The 22604-nt window shown below is 40.2% G+C and overlaps 2 protein-coding genes across 12 annotated transcripts in view; one reads left to right on the top strand and one right to left on the bottom strand.

Moving 5' to 3' along the window:
• The window catches only part of usp9 (ubiquitin specific peptidase 9), a 38222-nt gene extending 35360 nt beyond the window's left edge, over window positions 1-2862 (top strand). For 7 of the 9 annotated variants that reach the window (XM_034573596.1, XM_034573594.1, XM_034573592.1 and 4 more), the window contains one exon: window positions 604-2862. In XM_034573596.1, the coding sequence (XP_034429487.1) occupies window positions 604-939 (336 nt within the window). In that variant the 3' untranslated portion in view covers window positions 940-2862. The remainder of the gene's footprint in view (window positions 1-603) is intronic. The other 2 variants (XM_034573597.1, XM_034573595.1) reach the window with 2 other exon arrangements.
• Window positions 2863-5212: 2350 nt separating this feature from the next.
• rpl8 (ribosomal protein L8) lies at window positions 5213-9426 on the bottom strand. Of its 3 annotated transcripts, none has more exons than XM_034575183.1 (6): window positions 9342-9426; window positions 7850-7993; window positions 7617-7758; window positions 6671-6889; window positions 6402-6517; window positions 5213-5409 (listed from the first exon to the last, which is right to left on the bottom strand). In XM_034575183.1, the coding sequence occupies exons 2-6, from the start codon at window positions 7985-7987 to the stop codon at window positions 5251-5253; spliced, it is 774 nt and encodes a 257-aa protein (XP_034431074.1). In that variant the 5' UTR covers window positions 7988-7993; window positions 9342-9426; the 3' UTR covers window positions 5213-5250. The 3 variants fall into 3 exon arrangements, with proteins under 3 accessions (XP_034431074.1, XP_034431075.1, XP_034431076.1); XM_034575184.1 differs by lacking the exon at window positions 9342-9426 and adding an exon at window positions 9171-9188; XM_034575185.1 differs by lacking the exon at window positions 9342-9426 and adding an exon at window positions 8143-8160.
• Between the last annotated feature and the right edge of the window lie 13178 nt (window positions 9427-22604).

Genomic DNA, 22604 nt, shown 5'->3' with positions numbered 1-22604 from the left:
GAGCATCAACTGATGCCACATATTTTCTGTCCCTAGGCGGCAAACACTTAAAACTCCACTATTAAACAGTTTTGATGCACACTCTTGTTACAGTTTGTTGGTGATAATGTGACAATTCTACATTAAAGTGTCTAAAACCACAAGACATATGTTATGTATGTCGATTTGTGTATTTACATTATCCAAAATGTTTCCAACAATGTTCAAACCCAGAGAAATCCCCAATTTTATTCAAGGTCACAGGACGTTTCATTTTGGTCGCCTTTTAATTGTCATATCTGCTTAACCCGTGGCTTTGTCACTGCTGTATTTCAAACGTTTGTATTGGTCACTCGTAATGTATCACAATTATTCATTATAACATGAATACAACTTAAATACATCACTTCATCTGTGAACGTGATTGGTGAGTTACATCAGGTAGATTTTCATCAGAAATGATGGTGAAGACACCAACTCTCATGATCCCACGCTGCTTCACAACAGCATCAAACTACAGCTGCTTTCAGACATGCACTGAACTCCGCAGATTCTCAGCAGTTCACATGCTATTTACAGTTTGGTTGTTTCTAGTTGTTGATTTTCTTTTCTCCTCCCGCACAGAACAACCATCCTCATGGTCAGCCGTATACCGGACCTGCTGCTCAGCACATGAACAACCCCCAGCGTCCTGGTCCTGCCTCTGCCCCGACTCCCGGCCCGACCCAGACCACCACCCCCACCCCCACTCCAACCCCCGGCCCTGGCCCCAGCCCCGGCCCTGGCCCTAGCCCGGGCCCGGGCCCTGGACCTGGATCTGGATCTGGACCCGGATCTGGACCCAGTCCTGGCCCAGGCCCACGAGCACAAGAGAACTGGGAGAGCACTGAGGAGGTCACCCCTGCCCCCGCTCCAGCCCCTGCCTCCACTACCCCGGCACCTGCCCCGCCTAAGGAGTAACAATCCCTCCCCTCCTCTGCTGTGCCTCGAGCCTCCATCGTCTCGCTCTCCTTCCTCTCATCCTTTTGGTCGACAGAGCTCCTCATCGGGCCTCTCTCTCTTTCTCTCTCTCTGGGCCCCAGGGCAGGGCAGAGCCGGGCCTCCCACCACCTCCACCCACTCCAGGGCGCGTCTGTCTCTCTCCCGTCAGCCTGAGGGAGGCGCTCTTCCCTGGCCTGGGGCTGCCTGACCGCGTGACAGGGGCCTGGCAGTTTGGCTGCAGAGGCGAGGGAGTGGACAAGAGTTCTAATAAAGAAAAACAAATTAAAGTCAGAGCTGACGATGCTGATGCGCTTGTCTACACGACGAAAAGGTGTACATAGTATCTTAATGTTTTTGACTGTTCAGGTCCCCCAGTAGCATAACTCTGTGTGGTTTGCTGTTGGGAGATGTTGCAGATATTATAAAAAACAAAAATGGATATTATAAATAAGAAAAAAGCCCAAAAAAACTGTAAGAAGACAACAACTCCTCTTTGTTTTATCACCCATGCTCGGCAGTAAAGTTTGTTCTACCATCGGACAGTTACTGGTCATTCAACTGTAGAAAGATGCATTGTTATTATCATAATTAATATTATTATTCTTAAGCTCCTTGGCGACTTTCTGTCCCAAATCAACTCACGAGCTGTGGTTGGTTTTATTGTGAGATATGGAATGGTTGGGTGGACTTCTACGGTGTTTGGTTGATGTGAAAAAGCAGTGATGCAACATTGTTCTGAAACTCATTGCCTTTCTCTTTTTTTTTTTTTTCTTTGTTTTCTTTTCTTTTGTTCTGGTAATTAATTCAATCCTTTTTGAAGCTCTAGTTAATATGCTGTAACATTTAGCATGGCTTCTCACCAGAATAGTGTAGCCCAAGGGAAGACTTGTGATCATAACAACCTGAAGCTGTTCTTAATCCACATCTCCAGAGGGGTGTCGTTACCCTTAGGTTTTTTTTCTTTCCTTTTTTTGTTTGTTTTTGTGTTTTTTTTTCTTTTTTTTCTACTCATCTACCCGATCTACAATGAGGGCGATATTTTGAACCAATGTATGAATAAGTGGCTTTTCAATTGCTCATCATAATCCTACGACTTTACATTTGGCAGCCAGTTTTGATGGGATAGACAGCTTAGCTTTCATCTATAGGAATTCTGACAAATGAAAACACATATGCAACAGAATTGCTGCACTGGGCTGATCTGGTGTATAATAGACTGTGTGGTTTGCTTCTGTCTCTTCAATAGAGCCTAGTTGTAGACAGACTTGTTGCCCATCGGCTTCCTCTCCGCCATGGAGCCGGTCAGGCTTTTTCGCCGTCTGGCTGTGGTTCGGGATGAAGCGGCCGATCCTGAGCGCCAGCGAGACCCTCGTCCTCTCGCTCCATGGAGATTAGGTTCCACAGCGGGGTCCGTAATGTAAGAATAGCAGCTGGTTAGTCACGTTTCAACTCGAGCTAACTTGTAATTCTGTAGGAGTAAAAGGTAAACATCAGTAAATACTGTATTTAATTGGTAACTTGAATGCGTGTATTTTTTGAATTTTTTTTCTCTTTTTTTGTCTAAAACATACCAAATACTCCTGCAAATGAAAATATTCTGCCCACCGTATTATATTTAAATATTTTGCTCTTATTTTATAGAATTTATTTTGTTGTATTTCACTAAAAATAGAATTTGATTTAAGAGGAACATTTTTGTCCTTGTGTTATTTTTAAAGAAGATATTGACTGTACAGAGTTCTGCGCCCTGTTTTTTGCCGACTTTTGTTTTGGCCATGGTGTGACGTTGAATTCTGGAGCTACAGTCGCGATGTGGACTTTCACTTTGTGAGGTTTTTTGTGCACAGAAATATAACAAAAAAAAGCATTGCGCCCTTAGCAAATAAAGAACATGGAATCTTGCCTGTGTCTCATTTTTACTCGTGGAAATCCACCAACCAACTGTATAATAAAACAAGCAGCAGCTGACAGTTCTTTTCATTACCGAGTCATTGTTGTGATGGAGAAAAATGCTGTTCAGTTTCAAAATGTCAAAATGCAAAAATGTGTGTCTGCGACAAGAGGAGTTACTGATTTTAATTCCATGAAAAGTGCTATTTAAGTGAAAATGTTGTATTATTGTTTATTATTGTATCGCTCAAGTTGATATATTTAATATACGTATGTGCAAACCCCAAAGATCTGAAGTTCTTGTCAAGGTCCAAGGGAAAAAAAACATGTTCTCGTTTGAGAAGCTTCAACCATTTTTTTTTTTTTCTTTTTCTTTTGGCCTGCTAACTACCAAAAAAACTTGTTGATAAATATTGTCAGTTCAATTCTAGGTAATTTCAGCTCTGAGTGAATAGCTCGGTGAATTATCTCTCATGGCTCCACATTTAAATTCATATTTACCTGGTTGTTGTGACAGCAACTCGGTTTCAGTGCAGAATTTTGTATCATGTTATTAAGTTGGGACATTTACGGCTCATTAATTCTCTTAGTGTGAACATGAGCAGGTTCCAGGAGGATCATTCGTTATTCAGGGAGAGGTGACTCAATTCAGACTCGAGGTCAGTTTACTTGTCATGTATGACTCAGGCTCTGTTATTAGATGGACTATTAGACTGGATACAGCTGGTGTTTTGGTTGGGACTGATCATTTTGGAGGTTACAGTTTGTGGTGGTGTTGAACTGTTATTTTAACAGCACCACAGACTCCCAAATGTCCGTAAAAGTGATTTAACACAAACTGAACCATATCACCTTCATGAAGATAGAATTTACTGCAGCACCATCGTATTAGACGTCATTAGTTTGAGCTCAGTGTTAAAACTGCAAATTAAATGTGTCACGTCTGAAATCAGGGTTTAATGAAGGATAAAACACAATGAGCATTTCTTTAAATGTGCCTGTTCAATCCAGAAATCCTGTAATTCACATATTTATGGATTACACCTAAACGATTCAAAGTCTAGCTGTTTCTTTTTAAATTTGTCTTAACTTTACAGAAATTTATTAAATGACTGGATTTTATTGTGTTTAACAGCCTGAACTTCAAACAAAGAAATCAGCTTTCCTGTTACACAAATCATTATCAGTGAAATCTCTTTAGCTGCTTCATGTCTCTCAGACTCCTAATGACGTTGGGGACCACGGTCTGAGTAGATCCAGGATTCAATTTTATTTTATGAGCTTCCCCCAGTGTTCACACACTCAGCCGGAGGTTTATTAGAAACAGTTAAAACTAATGCAGCTCTTCATTGCTGCAGTAAACTCTACTTCCCGTACTTTTGTTTGTGCATCCATCACTGAAAAAGAAGATGGAAGAACTTGATCCAATGGGAAAAGGTGGTTATGAGTCATGGAAACATACACTGAGCACTTTATTAGGAACACCTGCTCATTCATGCAGCTGTCCAATCAGCCAATGAGGAAGCAGCAGTGCAGTCATTTCATTTTTGTGAGTTCACTTAACTGATAATTCTCTAATATTGAGTAGACAATTTAGCTACTTGACAAAAACTCAAACTACAGCGACCCAACTGTCCACGAGGTCAAATTCACAAACTGTACGAACGCAATGAACCTGAACTGTTTTTTTTCTACCTTTATTCAGATTTGCCACTTTGTTTCATACTGTTGATTCTGTCTCTAGTTTGATTCCCTTCATAAACTAACTTTACATATATTTTAATCCTATTTCAAGTTTTTTAAAGCTTCCATTTCATGCTTTGTCCTTTACCTTAGTCTTAATATGCGAGTGCTACAAGCCCCTGTGGTTCCAGTAAGAATAAAAAAAGTCGGTTGGCGGTTCAATCCCAGTCTCCCCGTCAGCGTAACAGTGTCCTTGGGTAATATACTGAACCCCAAACTACCTCCAACTGTGCTGCTAATGATTGATGTGAGAAAGTTCTGTATGAATGTTTGACTGGGTGAAAAACGCTATTTAGACAATTTACATTCCAACATGCTCCACAGTAAATTGTACCTCATAAATGAGGTTCAGAATTTAGGGGATTTACAGCTTTAAGTTTTTCCATGGTCATCTTGGAGTACAGAATATAAGGAACATGAGTGGAGGCCGATAGCATCAGTGCAACACCCACTAAGTTTTATTAAATCAATACTGTGCAGCTCTAAGCTACAGTGACATGAAATAAAGCACAGGAAACACTAGTAGCCCTAACAGCAGCTCTAAAACGAACAAATTCGACACGTCCTACGTTTCGATTTGTGTGTATGTGCGACCCCTGAATGAATCAAGTGAAACAGGTTCTTTTGGAACACGTTTTATTATCAAGAAACTCAGATTTAGTTCTCCTTCTCCTGGACGGTCTTTGTTCCGCGCAGTCTGCCTGTACGACGGGCAGCGATGAGACCGACCTTACGACCAGCGGGTGCGTCCCTCCTGATAGTTGAGGGTTTACCAATATGTTGATGGTTACCACCACCGAAGGGATGCTCAACAGGCTGCAGGGAGAAAGAGAGAGAGTGTCAGTCTGAGGAATCTCGTCACGTTACAGTGTAGCTGCACGTTGGAAACACGATCCAGCCTCCACCCTCCGTGTCCTGGGTGGAACAAATAAAGTCTGACCTGCTGGATACATAATTCACCGACGCACAAACAAGCTACTAATATAAGAAATGTCAAACCTGAGTACCCTTCACATTTTAAAGTCCTGGAATGAAAAATACTTTACAAAACCTCTTACAACATTTTAGACCCCTTGTTCTTTCATTATATTCTGTCTCAGCTGCAACTAATGATTTATGAGTTGCTTTGTCATTAAATTTCAGAAATTGAGGCAGATCCCATTTTCCCCCTGAACAATTTGTCATATGTCTCGTAGTGTCAAAAACTCAATTCAGTAACTGATCAAACAGAAAAATCACACTGTTCTGAGCTAATTAAAGGTTAACTTTTACTGCTGGTGGGATCAATCCGTCTCATTGGACCAAAATAGTCATGCGACAGTTGGAAGAGTAAAACATGTACTTTGAAATAATTTGAAACTAATATTTTCAATAATTTGTCCAAACTTAAAATGGAATAATGTATCCTGTATCATGATACGAGATTGGCATGTTAGTGTCATACGATTTCAGAATCGTTAGTTAGGTACCAGGTTGAAACAAGATGTAGACAATGTATTATTAGCTCCTTGTTGAACATATCTGCATCTCTCCTTCCTGCAGTGTCACTGTACAGAAGCTGCTGGTTTTCCAGAGCATTATCATAATTCCCTGTATTTCTTAAATACACTGAATTATTCAGGTCCCTCATTACCAATCTTTTCTCCAGAATCTGCAAACACTGCAAAACATGACCTACAACTAATTCTAATCCCAACAGTCACTACTCTCACTACTCTCAGCTGTGCCTCATCTCCAGTTGACAGAATCTGTTTCAACTGCCTGGCATCATGGGTAATTAGAGTTTCGGTGTGCTTGTGTTGACTTACGTTCATGGCCACACCACGGACACGTGGCCAGCAGTTCCTCTTGGCCTTGTACTTGTGGTAGGCACGACCGGCCTTCAGGATGGGTTTGTCAATACGACCACCTCCAGCAACCACACCTGAAACACACGGAAGGGCCGGTCAGACTTCTCTGGTAAAATGACACTACAGTTCAGACTGTTGAACCTTCAAGTCGTCGCTCTGCAGATGTTAAGTAAGGCAGTGGTGGCTGTGAGGAAACAGCAGCTCCAGCAGACACTAAAGCTTCTTACCAACAACAGCTCTGTTGGCAGAGGAGATGACTTTCTTGGAGCCTGAGGGCAGCTTGACTCTGGACTTCCTGGTCTCGGGGTTGTGGGAGATGACTGTGGCATAGTTTCCTGAAGCGCGGGCCAGTTTGCCTCTGTCTCCGGGTTTCTCCTCCAGGCAGCAGATGATGGTTCCCTCAGGCATTGTGCCGACAGGCAGGACATTTCCGATGTTCAGCTGAGCTGTGGGATAAAACATGTTGAGGCTCAAGCTTCACAATAAAACACTATCTAGTACAGTCTTAAAGAACAAGCTGCTTTCTTGGGATTAATTGGACAATCTCCTGCTGCTTTTGATGCCACCTCTTATTGACAGACATGTTTATAACTTAGCCAACTTGACAGGCAAGTGATGATAGTCTCCATTTAAAATCAATCTGCAAAATACTGAAAAGTCCATCATACTATCCAAGTGCAAAGGGTGATGTCCTCAAATGTTTTATCCAAGCATCAGTCCAAATCAGCAAAAAAAAGAACTTTTCTACAAATATCAGAGGAACTAAACTGATCATGGCCACGCTTCACAGGGCCGGTGAAGTAAAACCACTCACAGGTCAGTGTAGACCATTTAAAAGATCAGTAATATTGTGTCCTTTATCAAAATGCACATCAACGTCAGAAGATAAAGTCAAGTGCAATGTTTTAAGTTGAGCTTGGTAAACAGAATATAGTTCAATAACTTAAGTTTACAATGTTCTGTCTGGTGTCTTCCAGAAGAATCTAACAAGGTCTAGTTTTAGCCTCTAACAGGTGTTCTATGTTCAATTGTATTATGTATAATACATCTGTAGTCTGCAGCAAAATTACAGGTGGCATTTAACATAAAGCTCACAAATTCCAGAGGTTATGAAAAACCATATTTGAAAAATCTGGCATGTTGCTGGATTATCTAAGAGTCTACTTCTCTTACCCTTCTTGCCGCAGTAGATGAACTGCCCAGTGTGGATGCCCTCAGCAGCGATGAACAGCTCTGTCCTCTTCTTGAAGCGGTACGGGTCACGGAAGGCCACTTTGGCCAAGGGAGCACCACGGCCGGGGTCATGGATGATATCCTGAGGAGACCGGCCAGAGTTAAACAAGGTTTGTACACTCAAAAACAACAGTAACTCACTGCTACAACAAGTAACAAGACTCCTCGCTTACCTTCACAATCCCCTTGATGTAGCCATGGCGTTCAGCGAAGTCAATGTGGCGGAGTTTAGCGGCACCCTTTCTGTGCTTCACATGGGCTTTGAACACGGAGCCCGCACCTTTTCTCTGTCCCCTGATCACACGTCCCATCGTGTACTGAAACCAGACAACACAAGGTTATGTTAAAGACTTTTTAAAACACCCATTTAAAACCACATGAATATAACCAAAGGCCTCAAATTGTGTCCCAAGTGCATGAATTGATATTTTATAAGATTATTATCACTTTCTGGCAGTTTCACAACAGCATAGCTGATATTACCGAAACAATTATGTTACAGCCTACTTTTAATGTCTCAGGGGCACAGGAAGTAAGAATCTCAAGAAGGCTTAAGAGTCACCATCAAAACTATTTACAGCAAGATATTTAACTATTGTCCAATTCAAAAGACTCAAAGTGCAGGAAATGGAAGCAACTTCAAGCACCAGGGGCTCCAAGGCCAAAATAACAAACAATACTTTAACACCAGCCTAATAAAGATTGAAATACGACACCAATCTCCCCATCTGAGCACGAAACAGGAGAAAGATTAGAACATAAACTGCAGAGAACGCCAATCAGACTTCAGGCAGCTTGAGAACACATAAGACCAAGTAAGTGAAAAGTACAACTTAAATACTTCACAGAGACTGAACCAACAATTTAACATGTATACCCTGACCTCCCCACATTGTATAATAATAATAATTCAAAACAGGATTTAATTCATTCTATAGTAACAGCATGAATTCATCCACATTCCACAACAATGTTTGTTTACTAAACTGGTGTACAGAAAAAAAAAAAAAAAAACTAGAAATGAAAGGCTGCTACTTCTGAAGTATTGCGAAGGAAGTAGTGTCAGTAGTACCACACTTTCAGACATGCAGGACACTCGTATGGGACAGTTTGACGTGTGTAATTCACATTCAGGTCTTCAAGTACTGTTACTCGTTTTAAATATATATTCACCAACGGACGAATCATTTAGAAACGATAAAAAGCTCAGTTAAAACCCACATGTTCAGAGTAAATAGTAAGTTTCCAGCTATAGATAGCCTACCAAGCTAGCATAGCCTAGCTTAGCACGGTATAAAACATAACGGAACACGTTTGGTTTTAAGTGTTAAATCCACAGTAGATTGAGCTGATGTTAAATTAACAACACAGTAAGTTTAATTGTCTCCAGCTTCACTCAGCGGCTCTTTTCACAGTCTATGTCCGGTGTGAAGCGGCTCTGAGGCCGGGTCCGGCGGCCGCTTCACACCGCTAATGCTGCGCCATGTCACAAACCAGCTCCACACAAATATCCGCGTCATTAACAAAACTCAGGTTAAAATACTGCGCGGATCTGATTCTGGTTCATTTACTGCACATTTAAAAGTGAATGTTTGTAGCGGATGATGCGAGGAAACTAAGATTTAACACAGATTAGAAGAAGAGATTCAGAATGTCGGTTCATACCTAAACTCCGCTGACGGAAAGAGGAAGCGCAAAGGAACAGCACAGGTTTTCTTCCGGAGAAACCACCGAGGGGCATGACGGGAGTTGGAGTCACACGAGAAGTAGGCCTGTTAAGAAAGAGCAGTATTTAAAAACTACTTTTAGATGTAGAACACCGGAGTGGGACTTGTTTTTATTTTACACAAATGCAATAAACAAACTGCATTTTTCCTTTAGGAATATAAACTCAAATATAAGAAAGCCTGTGATTTATATTTGAGTCACTTCATTATAAAACCGCGCCAAGAAAATCTGCCAATTTGATCATATAATTTTTTTTATTATTTAATTATTATTTAAAACATAAAAAATGTCATGAGCCGTGACATATTTAAAATGTTCATCAGTGTTTGTTTGTTAATTAGCAGGAATTTGCAAAAACGACTAAATATCCATGAAACTTGGAAGGGTGTGATATGGGTCAGGAGAGAATCCAGTTAATTCTGGTGCCGATCTGGATCTGAATCTGGATCCAGGATTATATTTCAATATTTCCTTGATTTCTGAGAATAATTCATGGATCTTGATAAATAAATTAATCATCTTTAGGGGAAGAAAGGAAGGACGTTTTAATTTTTTTGCAAGATAGCAAATCCATTAAGAATAGGCAAAACTGAAATTTACATGTGTGTCATTTCCTTGTACCAATAACAACTTTACAGCTGCCTGAAACTGATTTTTTTCCTTCAATAAATCAACTAATTATTCTATATAAAAACAACTGATTTAAAATATTTGTGTTAGGCTGAAAATAAATATTATTATTTAAACATATGTTTTGTTCGACCAAAAGTCAAAATTCCTTTACTTTTTCAAAATGTTTTCTTTAAAAATTATCATAAAGATGAAGTGTTTGGTTTTGGTAGAACTACTTCACAGAGTTGTAGTACATCATATATTACTTGAAATCTCCTGGTTCCTTTCTTTGCAAAGTATTTTCAGATCTGATTTCACTGTAATGGCTTGTTCAGACTCTGACTCCAGAGTGAAGAGGACAGACAGGAAAATACTGAAAAGCTGGACACTGTAGGAAGTAACTAATTCCAAAAGATGGCAGTAATGTCCCACTAAAAGAGGAGGGGCCTTCACAGTGTTAAAGCAGAGCCACTGATCTGAGTTCAGCCTTTAAGTGTTCTTGCAGTGACCGGGGATGGATGAAGGTTTCTGAAGGACAATGTCGTGTTGGAGAAGCATCACTGCTGTGTAGCATTTCAATAATCATTCAGAATACAAGTCTCATAATTACTATTTTGTTCATTATATAAAAGATTTTACATTTTAACAATATCATAGAACAAAGATAAAATCTATAGATGTATCTTAAGAAATTCTGAAAAATGCTGGGCGAGACCTGCAGGCTAACAATTGACTGGACTTGACTTGACTTGTCCCCACTTCCTCCAGAAATGAAGCTGAAATATCCTGGACACATGCATACATGCCATCTTGAGCATTTGGACTCAGGGTCTGTGCAGGAGTGACAGGGGGGTGGAGCAGAGGTATCAAGACCCCACTGATGAACGTGCTCGACCAATCATCAGTCAGTCTCAGCTGTCAATCATGACGTTTTACCCTCAGTTTTTATAGCATTAAATAACTCATCAAAACCAGAAAATTAACTCTTGAGCAAACATCAGATTGTTAAAATGACCTAAAATCACAGAAACCATCTTTGAGAAAAAAATATTTGATGTGAACTTTGACACAAAATGCGCTTACTGTGCTGCTCACAGCAACTGCTTGCTGTATGTTCAAGTTATGGCGAACAGTGTGATTTTAAGTTTTACTAAAAAGTAGAAAGTTATTTTGTCATTATTGTTAAAACCCAAAAGGATCAGAAACTACATGTATTCATTTATTCTTTACAAATCAACAAGTCCTGAAGATGTGTGGTGACGATGTTCAGTGTTTTATTATCTCTGGTGTTTAATGAGTTCAGCTTGGAGTGTGTGTGTGTGTGTGTGTGTGTGTGTGTGTGTGTGTGTGTGTGTGTGTGTGTGTGTGTGTGTGTGTGTGTGTGTGTGTGTGTGTGTGTGTGTGTGTGTGTGTGTGTGTCAGTTTACCACAGAAGAAGAAAAGGTGTTGCGCAACAGATGGTTTTCCTCCTGAGATCAGAGTGTCCCGCCGGAGCTGCAACACTGCTGTGATTAATGAGAGGACACACATGCACACATACACGGCTGACAATGCAGGTGATAAATATGTGGTTCAGTTATTATGGGGCTGCATTGTTTTATAGAGTCCCATTGGTATAACATGCATACACACATACATTACACTTTTTGTTCATTTTTCTAATCTTTACTCTTTTTATTATTCGCACACACACACACACACACACACACACACACACACACACACACACACACACACACACACACACACACACACACTTTTGTTAGTTTTTGAGGACACAGATCTCAGTCGGATGCTCCAATTTATTTATTTCAGCCAATATTTGTTTATTGACCCGATTTCAGTGGTTTTTGTGTCGTTACATCTGCCACAGAGGTTATATTTTCACCCCTGTCCAGTTGTATGTTTGTTTGTTTGTTTGTTACACATAAGCTACTGAATGGATTTCCAAAAAACTTGGTGGAAGGATGAGACAAAAATGAATCCATTATATTTTGGTGTGGATCTAAAGACACTGTTTCCCCTCAGAAGTTGGTGAAGACCGAAACCAGAGAGTAAATGTTTATTAGGATTTTTGTTTTTCAAAATTGTTTATCCTTTAATAGCCTACTTTTTTTTTAATCTTATCTCTTTTAGTACTATATTATTTATTTTCATATTTTTTATGATCTTAATTAGTATTTAAACTTTTTTATAATCTTTTTTAGTATCTTCATCTTTTTGTCATCGATGTTAATATTGTAGTTATTTATCGTTACCTTTTTACAAATCTTTTTAGTATTTTTCCTTATTATTTCCCTTTTAGTATTTTATCTCAATCTTTTTTCTAATCTTTTTAGTTGTTTATTATTTTATTTTCATTTCGTGCCTTTGTTGTGTTTTCATTTCACACTTTATTATTTACTAACCTTATAAGATGATAATATTGTATTTACAGCTTGTTTCTGTTGCGCTCACGTGGTTGAAACTTAAGTTGCTATGGGTTTTAAAGACACTGGAAAACGACTTCTGTGACAAGATTTAAAGAATTTCTTGATTAACAGTGGAAAGGAAGATGACCAGTGAAGTGAGTGTGTGACATCGTCTGTGTATTTAATGTGTCGTCATGGTAACACACTGTATATCCTGCTCAGTATCACCTACTGACGTCTGCACTTGGTTCTTGGTTTCTTCACAAAGAGGAACATAAAGTGCAGGTACTCTAAGAAAGTTTAAGCTTTAAGACGTCAGAGACTGAAGCGCGGCTGTGGGACGAGGAGGAGGTGTCCTGTGACCTCTGACCTCCCAGTGGTGGAATAACCTTGGACCTTCGTAAGAAGGAAAGTGCAGAGCTGCAGATGTGACAACAGAGCTCCATTCTGCTGTCCAACAACTAAACACTAAACCACGTGTGTGTGTGTGTGTGTGTTAGCCTCTTTATCATTAATACAGTTGGCTTTGTCATAACTGGGACAAAACAGAACAATAGAGCTGGAACACTAACAACACACAGACACACACAATAAAACTCATTATAAACCTCTGTGAAGCCAAGTGAACCTGCAAATAAAACGTTTTCACTACAAGTGACCACATTCACATTGTCAGACTGTTTCTATCTATCTATCTATCTATCTATCTATCTATCTATCTATCTATCTGTCTTTCTGTCTATCTATCTATCTATCTATATCTGTCTGTCTGTCTGTCTGTCTGTCTATCTATTTCATACATTATCTTAAACATATTGATTATAGCTGCTTTAAGGGGTTCATATATATTTAGAAAAACACAATTCATACAAACAGTAAAAGTCACAAAAATCTAAATGTCTGTGCTTTATTTATCCACAGTATGAACTTATTGCTGATTCTCAATATACAGACCAACAAGGGGCCTGTCCTACGGAGACAATCAAAGATCCCTACTGTCTCTCCCATAAGATATGGTCTCTCCCACGGTCACCATGGGAACTACGAACAGGAAGGATAAATTTAAACTTGAATTAGTAATGGTACTTATGTACACAAAGACTTACTGAGCGTGCACGCACACACACACACACACACACCGATTTTCCTGATTCATATTTAACATTTGACCTCTGTGTTTATCCGTCTTTGTTTTTCTGTGAGCTCTCATGACTCAGCTGATTTATTGGAACTATTTTTCTGTCCATGCGTATTGATCCGTTTCTCAGCAACTGTGAGAAAATGTATTATTTTTTTGAAAACACCTAATGTTCATCTTTTACATTGGCAGTTACAAACTTGAAACACGTAAGTACAGTTACCTAAGATGGGTTGTTCCAACTTCCCACCAACTCATGGCCTATATAGTTATTTTCATTCTCATTCTCAACCTGTCCACCAGAGGCCCACAGACTTCAAAACCTGTCTGTCACCTGATGGTAATTTGTACATAAATTAATCTGAGCGACAAACACTGAATCAAGTCTGTGTATTTTTGACTTAAAGGGCCCATATTGTGTAAAATACATTTTCTGGGCTTTTACTATCCGTAATTACTGGAAGGGAGTCAGTAGGGACCCTCAAAGTATGGAAACAGTCACTCAGACTTTTTCACCCAGTCCATTCTAAGAAATATGTTATCGAAACGTCGCGTTTCGTACTTCCTCCCCCGTATGAGTCATACGGGATCGCACTCGTCTCTCAGCCCCACCCAGCCGGCACCAGTCCAGCCTCTGAACCCACCACCCCCGCTCCCCACCACCACCCCTCCACAAAGAGCGTGACACCAAGCAGACTTGTTGCTGAGCTAGCAGCTTGTTAGCTACCACAGGCTAACCACAACAAACAACACTGAAGAAACACTGCAGCGTGGAGGGATGCAAGGACGAGAATGTGTCCGTGCACATTCCTCCTAAGAAAGTTACTGTTCGAGGCCAAAGCAGTTACGCTTTATTTCTTCTGACGTGCCGTGTTGCTGTGCTCAGTACGGAGTAACGTAGACGTTACTCCGTATTGAAACTCCGTACTATAACTCGGGACGTTACTCCTACATTGGCCGACTGTCCTGCTAAAACTTCAACAAACATGAGGACAGTGTAACTTACTGTTCAGAAACATCCTGTTGTAACCGACTGTAAATATGTGGCTGGTCTTCTATAGCTGCAAACATAACGTGACTTTCAGCTGTGCTTACCAGAGAAAGTCAATGCTCCAGAATGAGACCGGTGATAGGCCTGGTAGCGTGTCACTCAAAGTGCAGTCAGCCAATCAGAGGAGGGGCTCAAGAGGCAGGTGAAAACAGCCTGTTCTGTCTGCAGCTCCAGAGAGAGGCAGAAGAGAGGACATGGAAATACACATTGCAGCAGTTTTTTCGACTTTAAACCACTGATATATCATCTTAGGGGGACCAATACCTCAAATGAAATCCCAGAAAGGTGTAAAGTATGGGCCCTTTAAACAATCCATGAAGCCATGAAAATGAACGAAATTAAGTTTTTTAAATCACATTATGTCAATTCAAAACATACCATTGGATATACACCAGTCAGCCTTGACACTAATACCAGTTTGAATATTGTGGTCTGGCAGTGGTGTACAGGACTTTTCTTCATCAATGTTGTGTATTTGTGTTTTTCCGCCTCTTCTGCCTGAACCTGATCCTTCAAATCTCTTCCTCCCTGTCTGTCCGCCGTTTTTATCTGCTCTGTGCCGGTTTATTCTCGTCTATTTCTGGGTATTTACACCTTTGCCTGCAGGACCTTGCATTATTCTCCCGTTAAAATCATCTGAATCATCTGCCTGATCGTCTGCATTTTGCCTCTTTTCCTTGCTGCCTTGTCTCCATCCATGACCTCTTGAGCTGCCAGATGTCACAGCTGATAGTCACTGGTGCAAATTTGTAGTAAATTGGGGATTGATCAAATTGGACCAAACCTGGGGCTTTATGAGGCCCTCTTGGTCTCAGGGCCTCTGGGTAGTTAACAGCTTTGTGTGATTTGCTCTTAATTCGGCCTCAAATTCAACGTATATATGTCTCTCTCTCTCTCTCTGTATTTTTTTAGGTCTCTCGCCCCTGGACAGAACAGATGTTTTGCTCCAGAGACGTTGTGGGTCCGTGTTGCTGTGGCGATGCCTCCAGTTACGCCAGCTGCTCTTCTTCCTGATGTCAACATTGCTACTGGCAACCACGATGAAAACAACAAAATTGTCATTAATATTTTCTCTACAAGGGTTTGTAAAACCTTCATTTACATAAATACCAAATACAGGAAACTGTTCTGTCTGTTTCTGTTTGTGGAAAGTAAGTAAGAACATTTACTTCAATACTTGAGTCCAACTTTGAGTGATTAGTACTTCATTTTAGTTTACTCATTCAATGTCACATTGGAAGTATTCTAATCCACAAAAATTCACAAGACCACTTCGGTTTAGTTATAGTTACTAGATTTAATATACAAACATATTATATGATGAGATTAAAATATCATCCAAACTCACTTCTATGACAACTAGGATTAATCTATAATAATAAGGGTTAGTTGTATTAGTAATTTCATAATTCTTCTGTGATTGTTTTATTGATTCATATTTCTTCCAACTTGGTTAGTGGTGCTATTTTCTTTATATAGATTTTTTGGATGCACAATAAGGCAACAAAATGATATAGTTCAAAGTCTTAAAATAATAATGATGATGATTATAGTACCTCGATCAATTACAACAACAAAATTTATACACATTACTTTATCAGTAATAATCATCTGATATGATCAGATGTAATTTTAATGTCTTTCTTTTCGTTGAAACATTTTGTGAGAACAACTTCAACCACAGGTGATGCTTCAGTCATCAGAATCTGAAACGTCACTTGCAGCAGGACTCACACAAAGCCATTTTGTGCTTTACAAAAATCAGCTACAGTTTTCTGAGTATCCACCTGGTGGCGCTAAGCCGATGGGAAGTAACTTCACTGTCACTCTAGTCTCTGATTGGAGGTCATCGCTGCTGCCCTCGAACTCACAGGACGTCCTCTTCCGGCCTTTCTGCCTCACTTCTTGTTTGTTTATTTGAGACAAGAAAATAAACAACAGGATGGGGATTTTGGAAACTGGTTGTCATGGAGATCACACACACACGCACACACACACACACAGACCCACACATGGACACGCACTCTGAGTGCAGCTGTCAGCTGGTTGAGAAGACTTCCTCCTTGTTGAGGAGAGAGATGAATGAACAGTGGAGATGTTGACAAAAAAACATTCAACAAACATCACGTATAACGTTCTGGTCTGAGATGTTTTCAAAATAAAACAGGAAACAGAAACAAAATATAGTATAAAATAGGACAATGGCTATTTCCCTTTGTCTGTTTTTTGTCCTTTTCCTTCAATGGTGTTTGGAGAAAGTGACACATGAACGCACATGATAAACTTTGTATATTCAGTTTATTAGGAACACATAATACAGTCATACACTTACAACAGTTCCGTCTTAAATCCCAAATTCATGAAGGTTATAATGTTCAAATTGTATTAGTGTTGGCTCAACTGCCTGCCTTCATTGATATAAAGGGGTGGAAGGAATAATAGAAATACCAGCTGAGTGTATTATGCCTGAATAAAAACATAAAATATTCAAACTGAGGACAGATGCAGTGGTGACCACATTCAACCCTATTAGAGAAAATAAAAAACCTTAGATGGGTCTTTCCTCAGTAATGTCCCTCTACTTTACAGAAGGAAGATGGAAGAAACAGATGCTGGAGGTGCTGGGTGGACCAGTGTGAGTTTTATATCTTGAGTTCAGACTTGGTTTTAGGGGTCAGGTTACACTTAGGATTGGGTAAAGGTATGTCGTTGGGTTTTCAAACTCAAGGTGAAATTTACTAGGAACACCCATAGACTGTATATAATTACAGTTAGATAATGATGATATGTAGATACACATGTTCAACCAATCGTGTCTCAGTCTCAGGGGTCAATCTTAACTTTTCACCCCATTTTTATGGCCTATAACTAACATAACAAAAGCAAACTTACATGTATTTGTTGTTTACTTTGACTTTTTAGTTTGACCCATGTCCCATCCAGCCGGCCACCAGGGGGTGATAGAGAGGATTTGGCTTCACTTTTCACCTGTAAACCTGCTTATTCATGCAATGTTAGTTTAAAGGGCAAAGGAATGAGTGTCAATGAGTTTCCTCACAACTAAAGATGTGTCTGTGTGTGTAAGTGTGTGTGTCCAGGATGTCGTTTTTCCCCTCCGACAGAGGTGAAGGACTAAACTCTTATTGTCACAGGAGGTTAGCATCTAGTACTTTTATTTTGACGTCCTGAAACCTAGGAGGCCTTGACAGAGGTGAACTTCCTGTGATGACTGGGAGAGGGAGTAGCGGAAACAGAAAGAGGAGTTGAAATCTGTCAACCGCTGCCCAAAGGCAAATTACGAGAGAAAGCTTGACTGTTAAAACACAAAGAGGAAGTTCAGTGCAATCGTCACGGTTACTGAGAAATTCATAACCAAAACCAGCTGAGAGGAAGCAACGGTCAGTGCGGTGACCTCTGACCTCAGATTACCTCTGACTCATCATAGATTGTATATAAAAACATATTTTTCCCACCAAAGACACATTTCCTCAAACTTTCTTCTGAAAACCAAAAAACACACAAGAAGCTCATTCCCAGAAGAGTTTCACCACATTAATTATTCATTAACTTATTGTCCCTGCATGTGGACAGACGTGTCTGCCTGAATTATTGGGTTAAAATCTTCCTTTATCTCGGGCTCCTCCCTCCAGCTTATCTTTGATGTTGGACATGATCAGAATTCTGAGGGAGTTGAAGTCGCTCTGTCCTGCCTCCCTCAGAGATGGATGGCCGACATGACTTCCCTCGTACAGATGGAAAGACTCAGATTCTTTTTAGATTCTTGGGAAACAGCTCGACTAAAAAATTTGGGAACTATTTCTTGCCCACTTGGGAGAGGCCGGAGGGGAGTGAGTGACTCATACAGCTAAACTCTTAAGGCCCACGTGTTTTTATGTACTCAGCTTTTAATGTCTGTTATGTTGGTGTAGTTTTTTCATATCTGAGGCCACCTCCTTCATCTGACCATCAATGAAAATATCTATCATGTTTATTTCTTCTTGTGTTTAGTATGAATTTTTAGTTAAAACCAGTGTAGAATGCACATTTACTTAAATAAAATTGTACTGAAGTGCACTTATGAGGTATTTTCACTTCACTGTTTCCAGTTTATGCACTTTATACTTGTAGTCCATTAATTTAAAAGTTATTTATTATACATTTTACCTCACTGTATCTATCTGACAGCTGTGAAGCCCTTGCTGTTTATTTTTTTGATTTTACATAAAAATCTTTGTCTGGTGCTCATATTTCATATTTCAGAGTTATTAAAAGTTCAACTGAAGATGCCCAAAGAGCTAAAAAATACCCCAACATCTAACCATATAGCAAACATTTGATACAATCCTTAAAAGTTTGAAAACTGCATTTGTTAATCAAAATATAATTTTTTTCTTATTTCCTCTCCCATTATTCACCTTGAGACCCCTCAAATTCATTTTATCACCCCTGGTTGAGGAAACTCTGGGCTAATTTACCTACCTGCAATTCAGGCACTTTTATAACTTTTAAAACTCTAAAGGACATTGATTTTAAGATACTTGTCTTCGTGTGAATATTTCTTACATTAATCATTTGGTATTTTTGCTCAAGTAAAGGATCAGACTACTTGCTCCACCACTGTATAAAAGAACAAAACAGGATGTCACCACATTTCTAGAAATACAGCTTTCACATGTTACTCTTTCATCTACCTGGGGTAATAAAGCTCTGGTTGTGTGTGTGTGTGTGTGTGTGTGTGTGTGTGTGTGTGTGTGTGTGTGTGTGTGTGTGTGTGTGTGTGTGTGTGTCATGTGACAGTCGTGTTGCTTTCAGGTCACCATGTGATTCTGTGAATCCTGAAGGACGAACAGCAGAAAGACTGAGGTCACTTCACTGCTGAACGGCTTCACAACGCTCTACAGTGAAGTACAGTCATGTGTTTAAAGTCCTGGAGTCAAATGACAGAAACACACACATAGAAACAACACCACACACACATATCAACACTCACACTGATTTACTCTGGAAATCAGAGTCATCTAATACTGTAGATTGTGTGATATTTCTACGTGCGCGCAATTAATGCTTAAAACCCGATGATTCGAGTTGAATATGAATGTCGGGGCTTCCGGACACTTTGATGACACCACAGGAGCAGCATGGAGGCATGTTATGTGTATTGGTTTTATTACGTCTGAAGAAGGATTCACCATTGACTTCAACTGTATTGGATTCTGCTCTAACAAAGTTTACCCCTGAGACTCCAGAAGTGTTCTGTGAACTCACCCCCCCATCGGCATAGGGGTGAGTAGATTATGAGTGAATTTTCAGTTTTGGATGAACTATCCCTGTAAGCAGTACGATGTCATCACTGCTCTGGACATGGACGCCATGATGAGGATCTACTCATGATTGGCGAACCGAGTGAAGTTTGAGAAGTCGCACGGCGTTATAATAAAAAAACCTGGATACTGAGATCATCCCGAAGTTCGACCATAAGGAGGAGGAGAGTCACATTCCTATCGTGGAGGGCTTCTTGCTTTACACCTACAGACATTTGATCGATGTGCTGAACCAACCCCCCCGGGCCTGTTCCATGGTCACATCAGGCCCATGTACTTGAAACACGAGAACATTCACTAGTCATATTCTGTCTTTCACTAGAAACACTAACTCATCATGTAAAGTCTCAGCTGATATTTCGTATGTATTTTTACACACAAGCCATAGAAGTCTGGATTTTATCTGACGTGATCGCTCCACAGCAGTTTCTTTCATCATGTTGATCAACCACGTTGTTCTTAGGAGTTCAAACCACGCTCACTTTTTCCCCTCTGCACAGTTGGGCCTTCACAGCATGAGGTGGGTGTGGACGTCAGCTTGTCAGGCACAGAAACTGTCGACCCCTCTAATCGGAGAGAAGAAGAGAAATGAGGGGGAGGAGGAGATGTCCAAAGATGTAGAGTTTGAGCTGGACGGTGGTGTCCGGGGGAGCACGTTGATGATGTCACTTCCTCTGAGGAGTTTGGTCTCCGTGATTAATGAATGATGAAATACATCTGCTTGCATCATATAGAGACATCATTTCGAGGACAGACAGGCAGAGGGGACCAACGTTAGAGTTGTACCACAAAGCATCATGTCAGGAGAAAGCAGAGCTGCACCTCCAGCTGAGTCTGTTAATGAATCATCAATAGTTGGAAACCTGTGTGAGAGCAGTGGGAGACAACACAGCTGTTAATGAGTGTGTGTGTGTGTGTGTGTGTGTGTGTGTGTGTGTGTGTGTGTGTGTGTGTGTGTGTGTGTGTGTGTGTGTGTGTGTGTGTGTGTGTGTGTGTGTGTGTGTGTGTGTGTGTGTGTTGCAGATAAAGCCACAGTAAGACATCACACTGCAGTCTCTGTTTTACCACTGACATCATTTTCCATTGTAAATGAGTTTTTTTTTGGAATGAATGAATAAAAGAGGATCTCAGGCCGAGAAAAGAACATCTGAGGAGAAAAGGAAAATGGCAAACATCCATTTTTAATTGTGTCTTCAGTTTTACACATCGTGTTCTAGCTCCGCACAATATACTAACACAGTGACCATATTAACTGCATATTAACAAAAGTCTTTGTTGCAGAGACAGGGTGAGGACCAGAATGAATGGACGGTCCTCAGGGGGTTATTGCGTCAACAACTCCCTGAGAGAGAATTTTTATATGATCATGTGAACTGTTTTCTATTTGTCCAAACCCTAAACTCAATCAAAATAATGTTCACAGAAATAGAGATTTCTGTGTTTCGCAAAAGACTGGTGGTTGTTGTACAAAGTTTAACCAGTGGATCTGCTTTGTGTTTTTGTGGACATTTGACGGTGCACAACATCAGTCCTGTATGAGGCTGGAGATGGAACGGCTTTGTAAGGCATCAGCAACTTCTATGGACTCATTTATTTCAGGTGCTGTAGATGCAAGTTTTTAATCAATAACTTGATCCCTGAAATTGTTTTAACTCATTACTTTTACTTTTAAGTGATTTGTTTATTTTTGTAGCTAGGACAGTTAAACACTTAACTCTGTACTAAAACCCTTAAACAGTTTTAAATTGATGTTATAAAACTGCTCATTGTCAGCAAATGAACACGTCACTTAGTTCTCAATGTCTTTGTCATTAATGGTTTGAATTTTGCTTTCATCAACACAACGCTGACTTTGTTCTACTCGACGTGCACGCAGGAACACTCAGGAGCCCCATTAGAGATGACTTTAGTGTGAATCCGTTAGCTCACACACACACACACACACACACACACACACACACACACACACACACACACACACACACACACACACACACACACACACACACACACACACACACTTACTACAGGAGGTCACAGATATGAAGCCAACAGCTGGATCCAACACACACACATACACATACACAACCTTGTCCCATACTGGTCTCCTGCCAGGAAAAGATTGTGTGTGTGTGAGTGTGTTTGTACTTGTCAGAGATAAGCAGGTCAGGACCACAGAGAGATATGAGGGAGGGAGGATGAAGTTCCCCCCTCCGCAGACACACACTGGCTCTAACGGCTTTTTTAACCAATTAGATCGTCCGTCGTCCTGCAGCTCGTTAACAGACTTGGTCGTTATCAGTTTCCCTCCAGGAGAGACTTTATCTGCAGCTCATTAACATAATTAATTGAGGCTCGTTAGCTTAATGAAGCTGCAGGTTAACCGGCTGAACACAGTCCTGGGTGTTCGTTCAGCAGCAGAGTTCATTTAACACTGAGTCACATCAGCTCAACGAACAAAGTATTGAAATGAAAAACACTCATTAGAAATGTGACAGTATACAAACACAACCAGCAAACTGGCTTCACTCACAATACATAATAACATTATATATATTCAGTAATATCATTTTCAAATATCTTATCTGAGCTAAATGGGGCTCTTGTAATGTGATGAAAAATAGAGGAAACACTTCTGTCCAGGCTGTCAACACCTTTCATTTGACT

This window comes from Hippoglossus hippoglossus, chromosome 21, assembly GCF_009819705.1.
Source record: "Hippoglossus hippoglossus isolate fHipHip1 chromosome 21, fHipHip1.pri, whole genome shotgun sequence".
Taxonomy (NCBI): domain Eukaryota; kingdom Metazoa; phylum Chordata; class Actinopteri; order Pleuronectiformes; family Pleuronectidae; genus Hippoglossus; species Hippoglossus hippoglossus.
This window is presented reverse-complemented; position numbering and strand designations above follow the sequence as displayed.

What these genes read in the sequence shown, in the direction of transcription:
- rpl8 (XM_034575183.1), bottom strand. Translation starts at nt 7,987, where the DNA reads ATGGGACGTGTGATCAGGGGACAGAGAAAAGGTGCGGGCTCCGTGTTC. An exon ending in TGCCAACAGAGCTGTTGTTG is followed by an intron (nt 6,518 to 6,670) that starts GTAAGAAGCTTT and finishes CGTGTGTTTCAG; the next exon opens with GTGTGGTTGCTGGAGGTGGT. An exon ending in TCCGTGGTGTGGCCATGAAC is followed by an intron (nt 5,410 to 6,401) that starts GTAAGTCAACAC and finishes TTCTCCCTGCAG; the next exon opens with CCTGTTGAGCATCCCTTCGG.